This window comes from Rousettus aegyptiacus, unplaced genomic scaffold (genome assembly GCF_014176215.1).
Source record: "Rousettus aegyptiacus isolate mRouAeg1 unplaced genomic scaffold, mRouAeg1.p scaffold_m13_p_15, whole genome shotgun sequence".
NCBI lineage: Eukaryota > Metazoa > Chordata > Mammalia > Chiroptera > Pteropodidae > Rousettus > Rousettus aegyptiacus.
Genome location: NW_023416290.1, coordinates 74,029 through 95,843, shown reverse-complemented (window position 1 = coordinate 95,843; position 21,815 = coordinate 74,029). Strand labels below are relative to the sequence as shown.

Sequence of the window (21,815 nt, the reverse complement as noted above, 5' to 3'; positions counted from 1 at the left end):
TTCCCATCGGGCTCAGCTCTTGGGCAGCCCGTGTCGCGTCCACAGTCCCGCAAAGCCTGGGTCCCGTGCCTCAGCCGTGTCACAAGCCCCACGGGGCGCGCCCTGGCGAGCGGGCGATTTCACGGGACCCCAGTGCGGCCCACTCGGTCTCGTGTTTCCCCACGAGCGCTGACCCCTCGCCCCTGGCCTCATGCCTGACACCCGGATGCTGTCAGAACCGCCTGCCCTGCCCCTCACACGGGTCACACCAGGCAGCCCGGGGCACTCCGCGGGGCTGTCCCGGCTCTGGCAGCCTGTGCCCGAACCTCCCCGTCCAGCCTGCTCGGGACCCTCCTGAGCTGCCCTCATTCCCTCATTCCCGCCAAGACCCCCTCTGGGCAGCTCCGCACCCCCCCCACCCCCCCACCCCCCCGCCACACACACACGCGCACAGCCTCTCTCACCGCCCCCCCACACACCCCCTGGGGCCCCGTCGAGCATGGCTCCTGCGAGGCCCGGAGAACCTGCCTCCAGGCCAGGCACCTCCCCGGGACTTGGCGTGTATCCCGGGCGGACGCCGCCCAGCCAGGATTGGCGCTCAGCGGACATCTGTTTGGTGAATTCGCAGTGTGTGAGGGCGTGTGCGCGGCTGTCCAGTCTCTCTGTCACTCTTCCCCCGCTGGTCACCTGCTTCTCTCCTCCCTCATTCTCAGTGGGAAGGGAAGGGAGGGCAGAGCCAGGCCGCCTGGCTTTGGGTCCCAGCTGTGCGTGCCGCCTCGTAGCTCTGTGGCATTGGGCAAGTAGCACACTCGGAACCCGCAGCCCCCTCATCCATGAAGGGACACGAGGATGTCCACCGGTGTCCCAGGTCAGTGTGTCAAGCCCCCAGCACAGTGCCCCGCACACAGTGAGAACTGGCGCCTGCTCACCTGGCCGCTGCTATGACGACTACCGCTGTAACTCTCGCTGCTGAAAGCCTGGGCTCCTTTCCTGTTGCGGTACCTTGGCCGTCAGAGATGGTCGATGACATTCCGGTCATTTCCCTGTCGGTGGGTTTGGAGGGAGAGTCTCTTTACCGCATGCGCACAGTCGAAGGCGGCGGGCGGTCCGGCGTAAATGAGAGGGCACCAGCACCCACCCCCGCCGTGCCCCGTGTCCGTCACATTCCGGACCCTCAGGTGACAGAACCCCCTGCGGACTGCGAGTCGGCGACAGAAGGACAAAGGGAGCGAGGGGCGATGGCAGCGTGACGGCCTGCCGGAGGAGGTCAAGCTTCAGGGATCTGCTTGACATGAAAGAGGAGCTGCCGGAGCTGAGGGGAAGTTGTGGCGCTCTGGTTCGTCCCCACACGGCGGCTTTAGCGTTTCCGTGCCCCGCGTGCTTCCCTGCTCACCTGAAAGAACTGACCAATGCACTTCGAGAAAACAGCGCTGGCTCAGAAACCCTGGCCTGGAGCTGCCCACGTCGCGCGGCCTTCCCTGGACCCTCATAGAACCAGCGTCACCAGAGTGAGCACTGGGGTAAACCTTCCGATTTCGTTGCCCGAAGGTTGGTTTATGCAGTAGCGTGTGGAGTGTGACCTGGGGCCGCAGAGTGAAACCAAGGGCCAGTGACGGGGACACTGCCCCTGAGGATGGCACTGTCGGGCCCCCCAGAGGCCTGCGGGCCTGTGTCCTGCTCTGGGCACTCGCTGTCCTTCGCTGTGAGCTGCCGGTCAAGCATCTTAGCTCCCGTTGGCTCCAAGGCCCCTCCAGTCTCCTCACCAAGGGTCCCACCCCCAAATGAGGAGGAAAGATTTAGGGCCGGGCCCTAGAAATCAGGATCATTGGCCTAAGGCTGATTTTGTTTCACAATACCTCACTATTTTCTCAAATTTGGAGAAAAGTAGTGAAACCGAGAATCAGATCAATTACTACAGAGCAGGAGCCTGAGACTCAGGTTTACCTACAGGCAGATGCAGGCTCTGCTTCCACACACCTACCAGCATGGAACCAAGGCACAGTGCAGTGAGGGTGATCCATGACGCGGCACGCGGACCCGTGGACACACGGACACGGACATACACCCTCGTGCCCCAACAACGTCCGTGTTGGGAGAAGTGGCTCGTCATGCGTGCCTATGTGGGACTACGTGACTGCAAGTTCTGACCGACGATTGTTTTAAAAAAATAAGGGAAAACAGAATTTCTATTTTTGTAGTACAGATTTTTTCCTAAAATGAAAAGCAGTTTCACCCTCATAAATGTGTTACCTTCTGCCCAAAGCAGAAAACTGAAAATTCTTCTCTTTGCATAGCTGAGCATATCAGCTGTCACAGAGACAAACAGAAAACTCAGATCGCAGTTACTGAGGTCGTGACCTCGCTGCTGTGGGCTCTGCACCGGTGGCTGTGGGCAAAGTGCCCTGAACCAGGGCTTCTACCTAAGGCGCCTGCTGTGGTCCACACCCCCGCGCTTCCCCTTCCTGCGTTGCAGTGTGAGCCCCTCTGCTCCATCTAGACCCTGGGGCGTGCGGCATGACGGCCGAGCTCCTCAGTCTGCAGCCCAGCCGAGGTCCAAGCTCCAGAGGAGGGGAACATGAACTGAATAACTGCGCCCTCTCACACGTGCTGAGAAGTCAGCCTCCTCGGTCCTGTGTAGGAGGGACCTTTCCAGAGTGTTCCTGATCCTGTCGCTTCTCTGTTCAAGCCCTTCATTTGTCACCTGCTGCCTAGAGGATAAAATCCAGACTCCTGAGCGGGCGCCCCGCCCAGCCTCCTGTCCGCCGCTGTCTCTGGGGGACGCGGACTCGCGCCCCCCACCCTCTGCGTCGAGGTGCACGTCCTCAGGGGAGCAGCCTCCACTCTGCTTTCGGCTGGGTTTGTCCCTCCGGCGAAGCTTCCGCTGCGTCTGGCGTGGCAGATAAAGGGCCTCAGAGTCAGGAGTTGATCTGGAGATTGGTTCCGTCCCAGGCAGGCTGTGTAACTTGGGGGGTGGGGGGTGCCCTTAAACCCTGCGCTTGGCGTCTAGGCTGCTGCGGTGGTTAAGTGAAGAAACACAGAGGGCCTCGCATGGGACAGGGCCGCGCTGCACGTGTCGCAGCTCCCGCCCGCCCGCCCGCCCTTCCTCCTCCACAGCCTCGTAGCACATGGTACACAATGTCCGTCCTCACGTGTACTGAATGCTTGGTGCACGTGTCCCGCGCCCATGAGCCCGTGAACTCTGTGGGCAGGGACCACACCGCCCTGTACGCCTAACGACCAGCGTAACGCGCGATTCGTGGCTGCTCTTCACAACCACGATGAGACTGCTGTGGGGCCGTAGGGAAGGTTTGTGATTCTGCCATGGAGGAAGCCTCCTCCTGCATCGTAATGCATCCGAGTAAGTGTGGGTTAAGCGGGGGCAGGTAACTGCCCGTAAAGGGCGAAGCAAGTCCAAAGGCACGGAACCTGAAAATACGCATCGTTCCTGAGCAGTTTCTCAGTTTGTAGAATGTGTATGTTGTGCTCTCAAGTGAAGCCACTGACAAGATCCCCTGAGCCATGTCTGTCCACCCAGCCCAGCAGCGTCCCCAGCCCGGGAACCAGCACCCCAGGCCTCAGTGGCCCGGCCAGACACCTCAGAGGCCCCCGTGCCCTTCCTCTAAGCCTGCACGTCGGTGCACCCTGCCCTGCCGGCTCCCCCTGCCCTGCCGGCTCCCCCCTCAAAGCGTCTTAGAAACAATCTCCCCGCTCCGCCCGAGGCCTGCCACCCGAGCTAGGCCTCCTAGTCCTGCACCAGAACCTTCTGCAGAAACCTCCAGTTTAGAGCTGGGGGCATCAATAAACCACTGGAAAAGGTGATGGAGATAAGAAAGCAAATTTGGTGTTTTTGGATGCATAACCAGCAAGGACTTGGTAATTAACTGGAAATGTTTACTTAGAGGGATGGAGTTATTTGATGGCACGTTCTTGAGCGTGGGGGTTCGGATCCTAGTTTCGGGCTTGGGTCACTAGATGGGGAATGAGACAAACTATTTATGTTGAGAGTGTCTTACATAAGAAAAGCTTGATTTGTTTGTAGTATTGGGCTCACTTTTAGTTATGAAAACTTATGAATATCTGTTGCTCCGTTAATAAGGACATTTCTGTCTTTTTCTTTAAAATTCAAAATCACACCTAAATAGCCTGTACACTACCAAGACTTATATGGCCATGAAAAAATTGGTTCAGACTTCAAAAGAAAATGGCATTACAGTAATAACAGTAAATAACCCTGACAAAGGATTACTATGTGTCAGGCGCTATGCGAGATGTAATTTCATTCAGTTTCCATAATGATCTTAGAAGGAGGATAATCTCATTATCCCGATCTTATCAGTGAGACATAGGCGACTTGTTCAAAGACACAGGGCGAGTGAACAGGGTTTCTAACCAGATTCCCCTCGAGCCCGGTTCCTAGCTCAGAATGCCTCGTGGGCTGCGGCTCATCTCTGTAGTGGGCTCTGCTACACCGATGTGGCAATGCCAGTCTTTCCGCGTGAATAACGCTAAGTGATTCAACATGGCGTGAAAACAAAAGGCAGAAATGCGCGGGATCGTCTTGGCTGGGGTCTTGTTCGAAGGTGGCATGCCAGTGTGACAGACGTTAGAACCGAACGGATGACCTTTACCCTTGGCTCCGCCATTCATTCGCGTGTTCATTCATTCATTCCCTAATATTGTATGAGTGCCCTTTCTATGCTGGATTCTGTGCTAGGTGGAGAGGATACGAAGATTAAAAAATCCCGAGGATCTCTTAGTATATTGTGAATATTCAAATGAGTCCATTCCCTTCTGCCTTCCCCAACCTCATACAGGCCCTAAGGATGTGATTTCTTCCCTTGTTAATTGATTATGGGAGGCCGACGGGAAGCTGAGCCTTTGTGAGGCTGTGTTCCTGGGACGAGTTGCGTGTCTGTGTGATGAAGTAGCTCCCCTTGAAGTTTTGCACACAGATCTGGAGAAAACTCACCCAATCAACTCTAAACTCTTTGGAACCTGAGCGGGAAAGGTGACATTGGGCTACATTGCCCTCTGAGCCTCGCATCTTATTGGTGAGTGAGTCATACGTATAGAGAAAGTCGGATGATGGCAGTGCAGGAGGCATCACTAAGCCGGGTGAGTGGCGAGTGCACTGCCGTGTCAAGGTCAAGGAGGGCGCTGGGCGTGGGCGGCCCAGGAAAGCCGTGGAGTTACTGTCCTCAGCTGAATCTCTGAAGATGAGTAAAAACAGATAGCTAGGGGGGAAAAAGATTAATCAGGACCAATTCAGTTTAACTGTAGTTAAATTTTCAATTTAACTAAAACCAATTCATGTTAGTTTAAGTAATTTAGCATTTATTGGCTCTTACAATTGAAATACCCAGGAAACGGCCGCGTCAAAGGTCTGTAGATCTGCTTCTGCTCCTCCCCAGTGAGATCCATCACAGACACGCACACACGCAGACCAGCCGGTAGGTGCATTCGGAGGCCCCGCAGGTCTGCGTGTGCCTGAGTGAACGGTCAACGTGTCGTTACTGGTACGAGCACGATGCCTGAGGCACACTCATTCTCCCACATGGTCTACAGAAAACATGAGCGCCGGGCAGACGGGGGTTAAGAGGATGAATTTATCAAGGGGACTGTTGAGTTAAATGTTAGATTTCAAGCTCTAATATGAATAAACTTGATTTTACCATGTTGATAACATCGTCAGTTTTTAATGTTTTAAAGTATTTTATGCAATTCTATATGATTTTCACATTCTATTGTATACATCTCTAAATAAACTTTTATTTTCGGGAAGTTTTATATTTGCAGAAAAACCGTGAAGCCAGCACAGAGAATCCCCACAAGCTGCCGCCCAGCGTGCTGTTAACGGGTTACGGTGGTGCGGTGCGTGTTAGTTAGTCAGCCGACGCTGATGCGTGATTAACGGAAGTTCGTGCTTTACTAGATTTCCTTAACTCTTGTCTCCTGTCCTTTTCCTGTTCCAGGATCCCATCCGGGAGAACACATGCCCAGTCGGTCATCACACCTCAGGCTCCTCTAGGGTGTGGCGGTTTCTCAGACGTTGCTTGTTTTTGATGACTTCGGCAGTTTTAAGGAGCTGCTGGTCTGGGGTTTGATGTGGTGTCCCTCAATGGGGATTTTTCTGGTGCTTTTCTCATGATCAGACCGGAGCTGTGTGTTTGGGGAGGGCGACCACGGAGGTGAAGTGACCACATCAAAGGTGTCTGCTGTCCACGTGATTTATGACTATCGGTGCTGGCCTTTGTCAGCTGGCTGAAGTAGGGCTTGTCAGGCTCCTCCACCATGAAGCTTACTCTTTCCCCCTCTTTCCATAGCTATTGTCTCTGGGAGGGGTCCCCTTGGACAGCCCACACCCAAGGGGAAGGAATTATGCTTCACCTCCCAGGAGGCTGAGTATCTGTGGGAAGTATTTAGAATTCTGCACGGGAGATTTCGTCTGTTCTCTTGTTCGTATATTCATTCGTTCAGAATGATCACACTGTGGACACATGGGTATTTATTATATTCTTCGGATTCTAACTGTTCCCACTTTGGCCATCGGGAGCTCTTTCATCGACTCCTGTATGCCTTTGACATACCTTCATAACTGAGAGAATTTTAGCACTTCCTTACTTTCTGGCACCGTAAGATTTTTCAGGCTGCTGTCCTAGAATCAGCCTCTTTTCCAGGGAGTCCTGGTCACATTACTAGAGAGGGTCTCAGAAACCAGTCTCTGGGTGGTCGATGTGCCCAGGGGTCCTGGGGTCTCGTCCTTGCTCTCAGCTCCCTCAGCTGATTGAGCATGGAAAGATGCCTGTGCGTGCTGACCTATGTGTGCACGCTTCTGTACTGCACCGCATGTGTGCAGCTTCTGGAGTGCACCCGCGTGTGTGCAGCTTCTGGAGTGCACCCGCGTGTGTGCAGCTTCTGGAGTGCTCACCAGGAGTTGGGTGGTTCGGCGCTTTGCTGGGCTTTTCAGGGGAGGGCAGATTGTAGCCTTTCTAATGGGTATGTAGTAGTATCTCATTGCTATTTAAAGTCTTAATTCCTTATGACAAATAATATTGAAAATATTTCAAATGCTTAATCACCATCTGCGTGTCTTTGGTGTAGTGCCTATTTGGACTTTTGCCCACATTTTAATGGGGTTTTGCTTTTTATTGTTTTAAAAGTTCTTTGTATGTTATGGGTACATGTCTTTATTCAGACATATGTTTTGCAAATATTTTCTCCCAGTCTGTGGTTTGTCTTTCATTCTCTTAAGAGTATTTTTTTTTCCCCAGAGCAAAATACTTAAATCTTAAAAAAGTTAACTTACCATTTCTTTTTTCATGGATTGTACTTTTGGTTTTGTATCTGAAAACTCATCACCCAACCCATGGTAACTTATTTGTTCTCTTGCTTTACATTTTACATTTTGGTCTGTGGTCCATTTTGAGCCCATTTTTATTATCTCCAAGGTGCAAGGCCCACATCTGGGCTCATCTTTCTCGCGTGTGGACATTCAGCTGTCCTGCTCTGTAATGGCTTTTGCTTCTGTGTCTGGAATCAGCTGACTCTGGGTGCGAGTTCGTTCCTGGGGCCTCGACTGCTCCGTGTGTGCGTGCAGCTGTTTTGGGCGGCAGGGTGCTGGCTGCAGTGTGGGGGCTTCGTCGTGGGCCTCGAGATCGGGGTGTGTCTCCCTGCACAGAGAGGGGGGCCTCGTCTCCCTTCAGGTCCACCCTGCCCCTAGATTCGCTGCTACGTCTTGTCCGGAGCTTTCACGTTCACCTGGCATTGATGTGGCTCAAGGTCAGATGCAGAAGTTAGTAAGTGCCGTGTGCCCCGAGCTGAAAGGAGCTTTTGTCTCCTGAAGTCCCGTGCGCTGTGACGCATGTCCGCTGTCACACTCGCGGTCCCGCTGCACGTGGTGCTGACCCTGAGGTCTGTGCACCTCACCGCTCGATTAGACTCCTGCTGTGCCACACTTCTGTGTCCCCCAGCAGGTGACACGCGCTCGGCTCAGGAAGGGCCTATTTGTTTAAAGAGTAAAGAAATGAACATGGTTTGGTGGACTATAATTGCTGTTCTGATAGCCGCACGTTAGCGTCTGGTCATCGATGTGCAGTTATTAAACATGTTTATTCTGCAGCCCGCTAGGTCCTGTCTGTGAGCAAAACGCTCACATAACGAACTCTGCCTTGGGCTTTTTTTTTTTTTTTTTTTTACTTGGTGGGGTGGATATTCTCTTTGGCCTTGCTTGTTAAATGTTAAATGCTTGCCATATGAATAAATGAACCCCAAAATACCCAAAACTATGTAGACATTTCATGAGGGTGAATAGCGAACACATCACAATCTCTGTACTATAAAGACATTAAATTATTTCCCCTTTTAACACCTCGAATTGTTCTTACTTTTTGAATACGCATGTCTGCATACACAGATAAAGCTGCACAAACAATTAAAGATAAAACCATATACAAGTTTAAATGACCTGCTTCTGTTGGCTTTTACCATTTCAGACGATGGAAAGTTGTCCTTTGAAGAATTCAAGGCGTACTTTGCAGACGGCGTTCTGAGCGGAGAGGAACTGCACGAGCTGTTCCACACCATCGACACCCACAACACCAAGTAAGGGCGCGTCACCCCTGGGTGCAGGGCTGGGATGGGGGCAGAGGATGAGCAGCGCCGAGAGCGGGGGCGCGGCGGCCTCACTGTGCGCACGCGGGTCTCGCTCGCAGCGGCGCAGACGTCAGGGACGGTCCGTCTGCGCGCGTCCTGTGCGTGATCGCGTGATGTGCTGAGGACTCGGGGCGCTGCGCGGCGGTCATGTGCTTCATGGATGCGTGATGTGGGTGCGTGAGCCGAGGGCGTTGTTCGCGACAGGCGTGGCACGGAGCAGCGCGCGCGGGGCCCCAGGCCGGGGCGCACGCCGCTCTGGGCTGCGGCTGGGCGCACGTCCCTCAAACGAGCAGGAAAAGGCAAAGATCAAACCCTCCTCACTCGAGCAGATGAATAGTTGAAAACCGGCCCGTTCGTAAGTTTCTTGGCTTCTTGGGACGTCAGAGCCCCCGTGACATGGTTACGGTTTTGTCGTCAGAAGTGGTGTTGGCAGATGGCCGTGTCAGATGCTCCGTTCCGTTCAAGGAGCCGAGCGCGTCGAGCCCCCAGCGGGCACAGCCAGGGGAACAGGTGCCGGGCACGCCGAGCCCGAGCCCTGGGCGCGTCGGGCAACCGCCTCGCAGCCTCAAGGGCTCGCCTCACGGCTCGGAGCTCAGGGGACGATGACCCGCCTCCTCAGGGGGGCCGGACGTCCAGCGCCCCCCCGAGTGTGCGGTCAGTCAGGACCCCGCAGCTGCGCCATGGGCGGGGCTGACGCCAGAAAGCCCGGTCTCCACGGGCGGCCTGGTTCCCTGGAGCTGTCCAGCGTCCTGGCGCCCTCCGCCCACCCGTCCTGACCGTCTGTCTGCTCATCCGTCCCCTGCGTTCCGTTTTTCTATATCTGAACTATTAGGATCGTGCCCGTCGCACCACGTCTCTGCTCCTTGGTCCTCCCAGGCCTGTGTGTCCTCAGGGGCTGCCGACTTAGGCTGACTGAGAGAGCAGCACCTGCTCCAATGGTCACCCGTCTGGCTTGGATACTCTGGGTGGTTCTCACGTGCCGCATTATTTGCATTTATCAAGAATTTGAAAGTCAGACTGTGCGCATGGCTAAGAGAAACACTGTTGGGTTACACCCTACACAGATGCTCTTTTGACACATTTTTAATGGCAGAGAACAGAAGTCTTAGTCTCATCAGACTCATTCTAATCTATAGCCAGGTGTGCAGTTATTGATTCGATTTGGCCATTAGAACTACCCTGTGGCTGCCAAACGTCCTTATCATTCACCCAATTTTTAGATGTAGCTTTCACTTCATAATTTCTGAAACCCATTTACTTTCTTCAAGCATCTCTAGCTCGTGGAGATACAGAGAGATACAGGCCCATTTCCTGAGAGCTTTACTTCCCTGCTGGGGGAGGTGGTTCCTTGGCACCCCCCCTTGCCCCCTTGGGGGGCTGAGCACTGCAGGGGCAAGAGGAAGCAGCAAAGGAAACTTGCTTTATAATTAAGATTACTATTCTTTTAGGGACTTGGAAATAATTTTAAGGGGATTTTTTTCCAGTGGCATGGAAATGAATTCCCTTTAGTTATAATTTCTGGAAAAAAAAATATTTGGTTCCAATTTTCTCTGACAAAGATGTAGGCAGGCCAAATATTTTATAAAGGGAGTTCCTATATAATTCTTAAAAAAATATTTAATTTATAAAGGAAATGTTTAATTTTTAATCAAATATGGAAATGTACTTACTTACATTAACTAATTTAATCTTCACAAAAAAACAAATTAAGAGTGTTTTACTAGCCTGCAGTGAAGGAGTCTGATACGAAGAGTTCGGTAGCTTGCCCACGGCTGCACAAACGGCGCGGTCAGCGCCTCGGACCCCAGTTCACCTGAGACGAAGCTCACTCTCTCCTCGCCAGGCTACCTCAGCCGGTTTGGGATTTTAGCTGTTTATCATGTAATGTCAGAAATCACAGTATTCCAAGGCTGCTTAGACGATCACTTCCGGCTGACGGTCCTTGCGGGAAGGCGGCGCGCTCTCGCCCGCGGACCGTGCCGGGCGCGCTGCACAGGTAGCTGCTTTCGCTGCTGCCCCTCTCTCGCCTCTCTTTCGAATCCATTATGTCGGATTTTACAGGTGGGAGTCGCTACAGCGTAGAAATGTTATTCTTTTTCTCCGTGGACGTGATTTCCGTTCTTTGCACATTTTCCTCCCGCCGGTCTGCCTTTCTGCCCGGAGTCCGACTTCCGCTTGTGGACTCCGGGGGGGCACCCCCCCTCCCCCGCCTGCCCCATCTCTTCGCGCTTGCCACGCGTCCTCTGCTCCTCGGGGCGTCGTGGAGTTCTCCTTCCTCCCACCACTCGGTTTCAAGGGGCCTTTGCTCTCACACTTTTCCAAATCTTTTTATGTTTTTAATCTTATCTAGAGAATCATTTTCTGTCATCTCTTCCCTTCAGTAAAGAACTCGAATTCTCTTTTAATCTTAACCGAACACTCTCTTTCCATCAGCTGGGATGCAAATGGCAACTCACGATCGATTAGTACTCAAAATTAAAATCGTCTGCTGAGAAGCTGGGTGAATTATTTATCCACATAAACGCAGTGCTCTTTTCTTCTCTCCAGTGTCTGCCAAGGGAGTGAAATCCGCTGCATGAAATTTTATCCCGTCTTCATAAAATATGCGTTCCCACCCTTGGGACTGGTCCCTCTTTCCCATCTCGCATGTCCAGTGCCCCCACCCTCACCGCCGTCCGCTTGGAGGTAACAGGCGTGCATATGAGGCTGGCTCCAAGTTTCTATTTTCTCTTTTTCTTTCTTGTTTTGAATTGTGAGTAGTTGTCAAGTAAAAATTCAGAATGTCAAACCTGCCGATTATTATTCCAGCTGAGACTGTAGCCTCCAGGAAGTTAGTCACTTGTTATCTACTTATTCATTTATTTCTTCAATGAGTATGCATTAATAATTTACAGCGGAGACCCTGTGCCATGTATTATGTATAAAGGTGAATATTACTTCATAGTTACAGGAAGTCAGCATATTGATGGATAAAAAGTTGTTTCCAATTACCTTGTGGAAGTAGGTCAGGGGCGCCTGCTGACCGTGCCCAGGGGCTGTGGGAAGGCAGTCTTGTCCATTGGCATTCTGCCCCTCAGCCTGTCCAAACTGGGGCCTTTACAGTAGCTCATTCTTGGTGACAAAATGTGATTCAACACGCTACTGTCTGAACAACCTTACCTCCTAACAAAAATAAGATCGTCTGAAAGCTGTTAGTAGGAGACTGACTTTTTAAAAATAGTTTCAAAACACGAGAAACTTTGGGGTTATGTGTTGATGGAGGTTGCCTGTCTCGAAATGCCATGATTGGCCAAAGGTTAATCATTTCATGAAATGGTACAGGCCGGGGAAATCGAATTCCATTACTAGAAAAGGTAATTGATCCAGGCCCCTGCTGTGGACTCATCAAGAATCAAATAGGGAGAATCACTATTTGCCCATTATTTTGAAAATGTAAGTAGAAACAACAGAATTGCATGTGCTGTCCCTGAGTCTCCTTCTCAGCCTGGTCCGTCTCTCCCTCGCCCTGATCCACCTCCACGCTGATGGACAGAGACCGTGTCTGTTCCGGTCTCTCTCAAATTAGAACAGGTGGTAGGAGCTCTCCAGCCTTTGAGTTGTGTTTTGCTCTTTATTCTAATTGTCTTTTGGCATTTCTACGTGCATTTCGTTTTCCTGGGTGGTTCATGACATTTCGCCTACACAGGTATTTATCAAGCACTGGCGGTGGGCTAGAAAATACGTGAACACAAAATTTGGCATAATTTTTGGACAGAAGTGCTTTTTTCTGAGCTGGGTGTTTCCTTCTACATTTTAGATCACTGGCAATCTATGTGCAGGAAAGGAAGAATCTTGCTTCTGCAGAGAATGTCTGACCTAACTCCCTCATTGTACATTTGAGAAATCTGAGTCCAGCGGAGATCAGTGAGTTCCCAGGACCGCGGTGTCCTGAGCCGGCTCTGCTCCGTGCTGTCTGTCCGCTGCCGCGCAGCCAGCGGGGGCCGACCACGGAACTCAGGCGGCGCCAGTGGGAGCGGGCGCTGTTTTCGGTGTAACCTAACTGAATTTCCGTGTTGAGCGTCCATTCTGAGGGGGATGGGAACTGAACCTCTGTCAGCTCGGGGTCACTTTGCTCCACTCCTGGGTCGTGGGTCAGTCTCAGGCCGGACCGGGTGTAGATCACTCTAGAAAGGAGGGCGCCCCTTCCTCGGGATTCACGCTGCTGTCGTCCGTCTCGCCCGGTTTTGGTCATTAGTCCGGGCAGGTCCCTGCGTCTCCCTTTTCCCGGCCGCCAGCTCCCGGGGCCACATTGAGAGCCCTGAGTGTTCCCAGAGCAGCCTCTGTGGGGCGCCAGTGACGCCGCCTCAGCCCCCCTGCCCCGCCCAGCGAGGACGTGTCTGTGCGTCCATCACGGCGCTCAGGGGCAGTCTTTCTGCCTGGACATCGTCACCGAGCCTCCGTGTCGTCAGTTCTGCCGCCCGAACAACACCCCACTGCCACGCCCCCGGCAGGGCAGAGGACCTCGCCGGGAAAGCCGACACCGGACCCTCAGCTCTGCTCGCTGCCACGTCCTTTGTCGTCCTCATTTTCTCTAGGGAGTCTACGCAGCTGGTAGCCGGGGAGGCTTAGCTGTTACTGAGTTGTAGTTCTCTAAGGCTTTTCTCTTCCCTGGGTTTCAAAAATCAAGAATCTGGCCTCATGTTAGAGTTCCCTGGAGAAGCAGAACCAACATCATGTGTATTTGTATAGAAAGGGGTTCCGTGTAAGGAGCTGGCTCCTGCAGTTATGGGGCGCAGTGCGCCCAGCAGCTGTAGCGTGGGCTGACAGGCTGGGGACCCAGGGGAGCCCATGGTGCAGTTCAAGTGCAAAGGCCATCTGCCAGAGAAGTCCCGGTCGCTTTTGGAAGTTGTTTTTTTATTTCCATTTGGGCTTCAAATTATTGGGTGAGGCCCACCCACATTATGAAGGGCAATTTGTTTTATTCACACATCACCAATTAAATATTAATTCCATCCAAAGACACTGTCACCAAAACATCCAGAATAATGTTTGACAACATATCTGGGCGCCGTGAACCAGCCAAGTTGGCACATAAAGCTGGCAGTCACAGCCCTCTCCCGTCTGTGGTCTGTCTTGTCATTGCTTCTCCAAGGCGCAGCAGCCCAGAAGTAGAGCTGTCACGGCAAGCGCCGCGGGGCGGGAGCAGCCGGGGACCTGAATCCTGTTCCCCAAGCACGCGGCGCGCGGTGCTGGCGCCGACCACCCATTTCGACTGTCACTAACAGAACTTATCCACGTGCCGCTGCATAAGCACATGTTCGTTTTTGCAGGTGTTTATCTTTGTTTTTCCAAAAAGAAGAAAGCTTGTTGAAAGCAGGCACTGATTTCTCTCCCATTGATTATAGCGTTTTGTGCAAATAGACAATAAATAACATTAATTAAAAAAATTGTTTTGAAACTAGAAGGTACAGCAGTATCTATTTAAGTGAAAACTATGCAATTTTCAAGTCATATTTGGCACTAAGAAAATATTTGAAGTATAACTACTTTCACTTGATTTTTTTTTTTTAATTTTCTTGGGAGATACACACACACACACACACACATCTTTATGAAAAATTGAAGACAACTTTTCTGGTAAAAGTTTTAGACAGACTTTTTCAAAATGAGCGATGGTTTTTGCTCCAAACAGCAGGGTATTTTTTTCTTGAGTGTTGTCTCTCTTCTCGATCTTTAAAGTAGATTTTCCCTGGGTGATTGTTGCAAGCAGTAAAGTAACGCTTACCTCCCCCTTTGAGTTGCTGGGAGACCACAGAGGGTCACAGACCGAAGCGCCACCTGGTGCGTCCTGCATTCGGCGAAGCAGTGATCACGCTGGGCTAAGTGAAGGAGAAGGGGCATATCCTCAGCCGCCACGAGATGATGCTAATTATCTGCATGCCAGCATGATGCAGCACCGTACGTGTCCAGGATGGCGCTCAAGTTCGACGTGTCTTATGTGAGACCGCCGTCCGGAGCGGGAATGATTCCAGGGACTTCACCGCCAGCGGTGCCGTGGCTGCTCTGTTGGCAGCGTATTGTCAACATGGATGACCACGTATGGCCTCTGGTGTCCAAAGCTTTTCTAAGCTTAGTAGGACAAAATAGCTTTTGGGTTAACACTGAAATTCCAGGAGCAATCAGTTTATTGTGTGCTTAAACTTGCTCTTGATGTCTCTAAAAGCCAAAAAAGAACACATTTCATTGTCATCTGAGTGGAAACTGCAGTAATTATGTCATAATAGATGTCATCCGTGAACTTTGCTTGATCTCTAGATGAAACTGTGTTAGTTCCGGAAGCCTCCACAAACTGCCTCAATCAGTGTTTGGGAGCATTCTTATTATGAGACTAGCTATGACTGGTCTTCAGTCTTTACAGCAAAAGATTTAAGATAAAATTTAGCTCTAACTACCTTCAATAGTGAGAACGCATCAGTCACATAATCGAGTGTTATTTTCAGTTTATGCTATTTTCTACTTATTTGTTTATTCTACAGTTATTTATTGAGTGCTTTCTGTATGCCAAACTGTCCAGAGTAGAATAAACCTATAGTTTAAAATAATAGAATAATTTCATTATTCCTCAGATCTGTTATTTTTATGGCAATACATTTTTTAAAGCAAGACTTTATTTAAAATTTTCCAGTGTTATTAATTTTTAATAAAACCATTAAAACAGCCACAGTTGCTCATTGGGTATAGTTATAATTTCCATTTCTGTAATAAAATTATTTGATTTTGTAGTCAGGCTCACTAGAGGGACTAGATTGGATGACGTCTAGAATTAATATGCCAAAGGTATCAGAGGAAAGCATAACTGGGTGACACCTGTCAGGCACGGTGACGCGTCACAGGGCCCGGCTTGCATCCCGGCACCACCCCTGCTCCGTCGGGCGTTTTTCCTCCGATGAGGGCGTGCCGTGTCTGCCGACATCTCACCTGGATGCTTTGCATTTATCTTCATAGGGTAGTGGGTGTCTGCTGCATACACGCAAATGTTGAGCCTTGCAACTCTTTATTATGTATTAGAAATCATTTGAAACATCATCAGACTTACCTCAAAGGCTGAATTTAGAGAGTTCTGGCAGTTCTACCAAGGCGGGAGTCACGATAACTAACGTTTACCAAATGCTTCCTTTGTGTCCCTTACTCTTCGATCTTCTTTGTATTTATTGACTCATTTAAATCCCATGGCATTTCTGTGAAAGAGAAACTATCCTCATCTCCATGTTGGAGCTGAGGCCCCGAAACACAGACATGACCTGGGCTCGCAGACATGACGGGTGGAGCCAGGACTGGAACTCAGCACTCGTCCCCAGAGCCTGCACTGTGGCGGTTTCACTGTGCCCCCTGCCTGGTGCTGGGGACACAGACCCAGGACGGGCTGTGCGGAGACGGCTCTGACCTAATCCTGTCCGTGCTTGCGGCAGGGATTGGGAGGGATAACTGGGTTTAGCCAACTAAAAACTTTTAAAATGTTACCAAAGTAATACTTTGTTTTTTCCACTTTTTCAGCAATCTCGACACAGAAGAACTATGTGGTAAGTTTCTTTAGAACCAATCAAATCTTTTACTTGCTTTAGAATGAAAAAGAACAGTGTTGTCTCTTTCCGCAAACTGGGAAACGGTGTCACAGATAGGAGTTCTGGAATAAGAGAACAGATCAGCGCGAACTCAAGGGGTTTCCTTATCAGTGAGTTTTGCTCCAGCGAGTGTTTCACTGTGGAAAGAGTTAAGTTGTTAACAGGAAGAGAACACTCACAAACTGGTATAGTTTCACAAGAGCAAATTCTCTTGAATGTTTTTCTAAATTGGTGTTTAAGCACAACGTTGTTCTGCTCTTCAGGATATGTCCTGAAGAGACTTTTGTCACTGTTTTGCAAAGCGGACCCCTTGACATGTGAAAACAACTTTGTCTCACACCTGCCTGGACCATTCTGGAGTTTTAAATGCCACTTACAAAACAAGAGATTAATGGGGAGAGAAATCTTTACAAATTCCTGATGTAGTAGCCTCTTTATTTTCTTTATCTTTGTGGAAGCAAAAGTAAAAGTCTAGGAATGTGGAAAGGCAAATATTTTTGAGGTTTATTCTTTATTAGGAATAAATTATGGAGAATTGTTTTGAATTAATTAGAAACAGCCAAGTTTCTATGGAAACAAAGATTTTAAGTGTTCTGCTTTAAGATAAATGGATAGGGTGACACCTTTGTCCAAGTTTGGTCTCATGTAAGAGAAACAAACTTTCCTCTACCCTCCTAGGATTTTTTTTAGGTGATCTAACAGGCAAATCTACATGAGAAAGATTAACAGGAGGAAATAACCAAATTTAAGTACATATATACATACCCAACACACCTGTGAGCTTCAGAAATAAGAAGGGAAAATGAGGTGCATGAGGCAGTCAGAGCTAAGCGCCGAGAAGGGACCGTGCAGCCCACGGAGAAGTCCATTGACAGCGTACGGAGCTGCACTCGGGGGCCGTGGACGGACATGGCGCCCCACAGACAAGTGGTCGTCTGCAGCTTATTCTGCTCCTAGGAGTCAGAGGCAGACATGTGGGAAGGTGTGTAAGCTGGCTTTGGGTGAAGGAGGCGGTGCGTGGGAATGTCGGGGACTGGGCGCAGGCCAAATGGGGACACTTGCTTCCCGCGGTGGGCCCAGGAGAGTGAGCCGTGGGTGCTTCGCAGCTCCCAGGGGTGGCGACAGGGCTCCTGTGGCCTCCTGCTCTGCGGTCTCCCACTGGATTTATCGCGCACCTGTGTTTTCTTCTCAGAAGTCTGCGTATTTACTAAGAAATGTCAGTGGTATTTTCCATTTGTTATTAAGATCAGTGTCAACAAGTAATTCTACTCGGAGTGTTAAATAATCAATCAAAAAAGTTTCCATTGAACATGCTGACATGTGGTTATACTTATCATTCAGTTTAATTCCATAACTACGATGACACTAAGAGGGACAATGCTAATAAGCTGTAGCTCATCCACAGACCACGTCACGGGAACTGCGCTGATTCTCTAGTGACAAAGTTCTCAGTCCTTTCAGTATATGAATCCATAGAGATTCCTCTTAGGTTGGGCCTGTTCATAGATCCAGATTCACATTTTCATGTTTCTGGAGGAAAGAATATTTCTTCAAGAATAGTGGTAACCATTCAGATTTTTTTAAATGAAACGAATATATTGACCCTTTAGTCTCACTTGAAAACCTTCCAGTGTTCATTTATTGCTGACATTTTATTTGTTTTACTCATTTGTGGAATACATAGTTAGTTGATTCTTTTATTTTGTGATTACCTAATGTAAACATGATTTTTAAAAATATTTTTACTTTTCAGAATATTTTTCTCAGCACTTGGGCGAGTATGAAAATGTACTAGCAGCACTTGAAGACCTGAATCTTTCCATCCTGAAGGCAATGAGCAAAACGAAAAAAGTAAAGAAATGTTGGTGTTTGTTTGCTATAGAATCTCTCCTCTGACAATATTTTTCATGAAAAGCATCCCACATTTATTACTGATTCTTTTCGTTCCTGTTGAACGAGCTGTGTTACTGGTTCACAATACAGTTGCGAGGTGCCAGCATTGTGCTTCGAGCTGAGGGTGCCGAGCTCAGGGCAGTTCCGGCAGCTCTCCCCGGGCGGGGAAGCAGACACGTGAGCAGCCACGCGCGAGCGGCCCCCGTGGGGGAGCTGGTGGCGCGCCTGCTGCCTGCTGCAGGACGTGAGCCCCCAGCGATTAGAGACAGAGCCAGAGCCAGACCCTGGAGAGGCCAGTGCGCGGGCCTGGGTGCCTGTGTTGGGAGGGGCAGAGGGCGGGCAAGGACATCAGGACAGCCAGCAAGATGGAAGCGCAGACCCCCTGAGACAGGCGTGAGGTGAGGGGCCCCTGCGTGGCGCGGGGGGGACACGCCTTCCGTCATGCTGCTGACAAACCCGAGGCTTTGGGCCTGTGTCCTCAACGCAGTCCCTCCTTCTCCGGGATGCGGGATGCGGCTGAGGTGAGCGGGATGTGGGGGAAGGGCCGTCCTCAGTTACTCCTCCCCACCGCGCCTCTAATGGCACGTGTTTGTCGCCTTAGGACTACCAAGAGGCCTCCAACTTGGAGCAGTTTGTCACTCGGTTTTTGCTGAAGGAGACCTTGAGTCAGCTGCAGTCTCTGCAGAATTCTCTGGAATGTGCCATGGAAACCACCGAGGAGCAAACCCGGCGCGAGAGGCAAGTTCGGCGCGCCCACGCTGGGTCTCTGTGTGGGTCATCACGTTCCAACTCGTGAAAACTAAATGAGAATGAGGAGGTTTTTTTTTTTTTTTTTTGAATTGAATATTTAATACAAAAATTAGTACTCTGCTAAGGCAGTCACGTGAAAAGAGACTTTTCAAGAGAGAAAGCATAGATTTAAACAGAAGGCCGTGGCCACCACTGAGTGCTTGTCTTATAGCTGCCTCTGAAAAACACTTCCCCTGTTTTACTGTCCATTTAGTCAACAAATTTTAATTGAGAATATGGCAGATAGGGAGACTTGCAGACACTGGTAACATGAAGACACGTTTTACTCAGTCCCGAGCTTTGGCTAGCTAAAGTCTATCTCATAACTAAGTTGTGAACACTAAAACAGTAATGCAGGGTATGGAGCGCGAAACCCCATGGAGAAGAGGTGAGCAAATCGCCAGGCGATGCAGAAGGTAAGCGGTTAACCGTGGAGAGCGGGGTGAAAGGCGGCTTCATGGCGTGTCCCGCTGGCATGTGAGCTCATCTTGCTAATTGGTGTGATTGTAAAATGTGGAAATGACAAGAAAGAACCTGGATCTCGTGGGGGACCCCAGAATTCAGCGAGCCTACTTATGGAAATGGGGCAAGTGAAGGATGGGAAAAGATCTCAAAATCCCATGACACCAATAGATATCGTGGAGAAGACAAGCACGATATTATGGTAGTTGGGTGACTAAAGGCGCTAACGTTAAAGATGAACCTGAATTAGATGCACGCAGATGGCAAGATAATTCCGTTGACAGTTGGTACTTTCTTGATCTGTCATTGTTTAGAGAAGAGCCTGACGAAACTCTCGCTCATGCAGCATGTTTTTGCATGTGTTACTTTAAACCTGTAGATACGGCTTATCTCACTTCGATGTTTTACATTAGGAAGAAGCACACAGTAAGCTTTTGAACCGGTTAATAACAGACTGCTCTGTAGGGCCAATTTTTCTAAACAAATGAATGCATCCGTAATTATCAGGACATCTCAGAAAAACAGCAGACTCTTCACCCACGTGGTGAGAATGCCGTAGGTGGGCGAGCCACGCCGCATTCTAACAGAGGAGCCTGTACTCGGACAGCCAGCGAGCGCACGTGGCCCGGGCACCGCTCTGCACTGCCCGGCGGGTCTGCGCGCCATTTGCACATGATAAATGTCCCATTTTCGCTGCTTTGGGCAGCTCCATGTCAGATGGCAGTGTAACAAGTAGCTCAAGAGGAGCAACGGCCCAGCCCCCCAGCCTTGAGCGGGGCTGACTAAGCATCTTGGAGCTCAGTGGAACCGATTCCTCCATGTTCCTGATGAGAAAAGGAGGCTGGTGCGCTGTTTCTTTTGCTTAGATTTTTTAACATAAAAAGGGGTCTCCTTTTTTAGAGTCAGTCATTTGCCACCTGGTGGGAGGATCCCGCCTGCCCAGTGGGCAGTTTCCATCGCCACCGCTGCGAACTGCGCTCGGCACCCACCACCATGCAGGAAACACACTGAGCTGCTGCCCGTCGTGGCCGCCACAGGCCAGCCTCAGACTCCTTGACCGTGGCCGACAGCTGCAGAGCAGCTGTGTGTGACGAGCATGATAACCGTTTATGAAAAGTAGAAGGCGCTAAAGAACTGATGAATCTGTCATTTCTAGGTTTCCAACTCAAAACCAGCTTGGGAGAAAAGGGAAGTCCTGTGTCAGTTTGGGGAGTGCCGTTGTGCAGTATTTGACTGAGGCACCCAGGGGTGCCCAATCCCACCCCAAACCTATGACGCCCCTCCCCAGGGGTGAATATGCAAACAAGAGGGGGTGCGGCCGATTCTTTCCCACGATGCCAAGCAGGAGACGAGTGAGGAAGCTTCCCGGGGAGACACCCCAGCCGGTGTTTGAGGGGCAGTCTCCCCGCCTGCCCAGACAGCCTGAGCCTCGTCTGGCTGCTCCCCTGGTCTGGTCACTGCTTGGGCAGCACCTCCTCTGGGGAGCCCACGGCCATGTGCCATCTCTGTCCCTTGGCTGTGTATTTCCCATCGGACTTAGTCTCTGGACGGTGCGGGCTTTGCCTTGTCGCCCTCCACTTCCACCAGAGGGGCAGTGGACAAGGTCCTGGGTCAGCGAGGAGACCAACCTCCCTGGCATCTGGGCTTGAGAAAGGTCTCACGTGCTACACAGTTGCATTTGTACTCAAAACGATCTGTCATCGGCAGGTGTCAGTGGAGGGAGATGTTGTGAACCCCGGGTTCAGCGCCGTGAGTCTCACGTGGCAGGCGGTCATGTTTGGGGTGGGGAGCAAGCTCGGCAGGCAGAGGTCAGACCGGGCCATGGGCATCCATCGGTCCTCATTGCAGGGGAGGACGCCCCGAGCCCTGCCCGGGAAGGGCCGCAGCTGTGACTCCACCGCAAGCCCCAGGCTGTCGTAATTTGCTTCACCTTCCACATCAGTATGACTTGGGGGTTAATATTTGTGCATCTGGGGGTGTGCGGACTTGTCGGGATGGGGCAGTGCTGAGAAGCCCCTCGGCCCGCTGCCAGCCCCGGGGAGGCCCCACACAGCGTCCCTCGGTCCACAGGGATGCGTCAGCACATCGTGCGGGGCAGAACGTCTGTGTCTGCTCCTGTGGGAACAGCAGTCTGCAGAGAAACATGTGTGTAGCCGGGTGCCACAGAGGGAGGTTTCCAGGTGGCATTCTCAGCACTGTGTCTGGCCTTAGTTCCATGTCCATTGAAAGTTCCTAATAGCCAGTGACAAGTCATTACATGATATGGAAGTTTCCCTCTGCAGCTGTCGTCCCCAACCTTGGTGGCACCAGGGACCGGAGCTCCCGTGAGACTCTGGTGCCTGAGGATCGAGGTGGGGGCTGAGGTGGTGACGCTGGCGCTGGGGAGCGGCTGCCAGAACACGTGACACTTCGCTCGCTCGCTCACACGCCGCACACTCG

The 21,815-nt window shown here is 50.9% G+C and overlaps 1 protein-coding gene across 3 annotated transcripts in view; it reads left to right on the top strand.

Moving 5' to 3' along the window:
- Window positions 1–21,815, top strand: part of NECAB1 (N-terminal EF-hand calcium binding protein 1) — a 77,677-nt gene that overhangs the window by 42,492 nt on the left and 13,370 nt on the right. For all 3 annotated transcript variants that reach the window (XR_004954550.1, XM_036232742.1, XM_016138555.2), the window contains 4 exons: window positions 8,472–8,580; window positions 16,165–16,190; window positions 17,986–18,083; window positions 18,727–18,863. Coding sequence is in view for 2 of the 3 variants with exons in the window: in XM_036232742.1 (XP_036088635.1) it covers window positions 8,472–8,580; window positions 16,165–16,190; window positions 17,986–18,083; window positions 18,727–18,863 (370 nt within the window). In the remaining variant the exon portion in view is untranslated. The remainder of the gene's footprint in view (window positions 1–8,471; window positions 8,581–16,164; window positions 16,191–17,985; window positions 18,084–18,726; window positions 18,864–21,815) is intronic.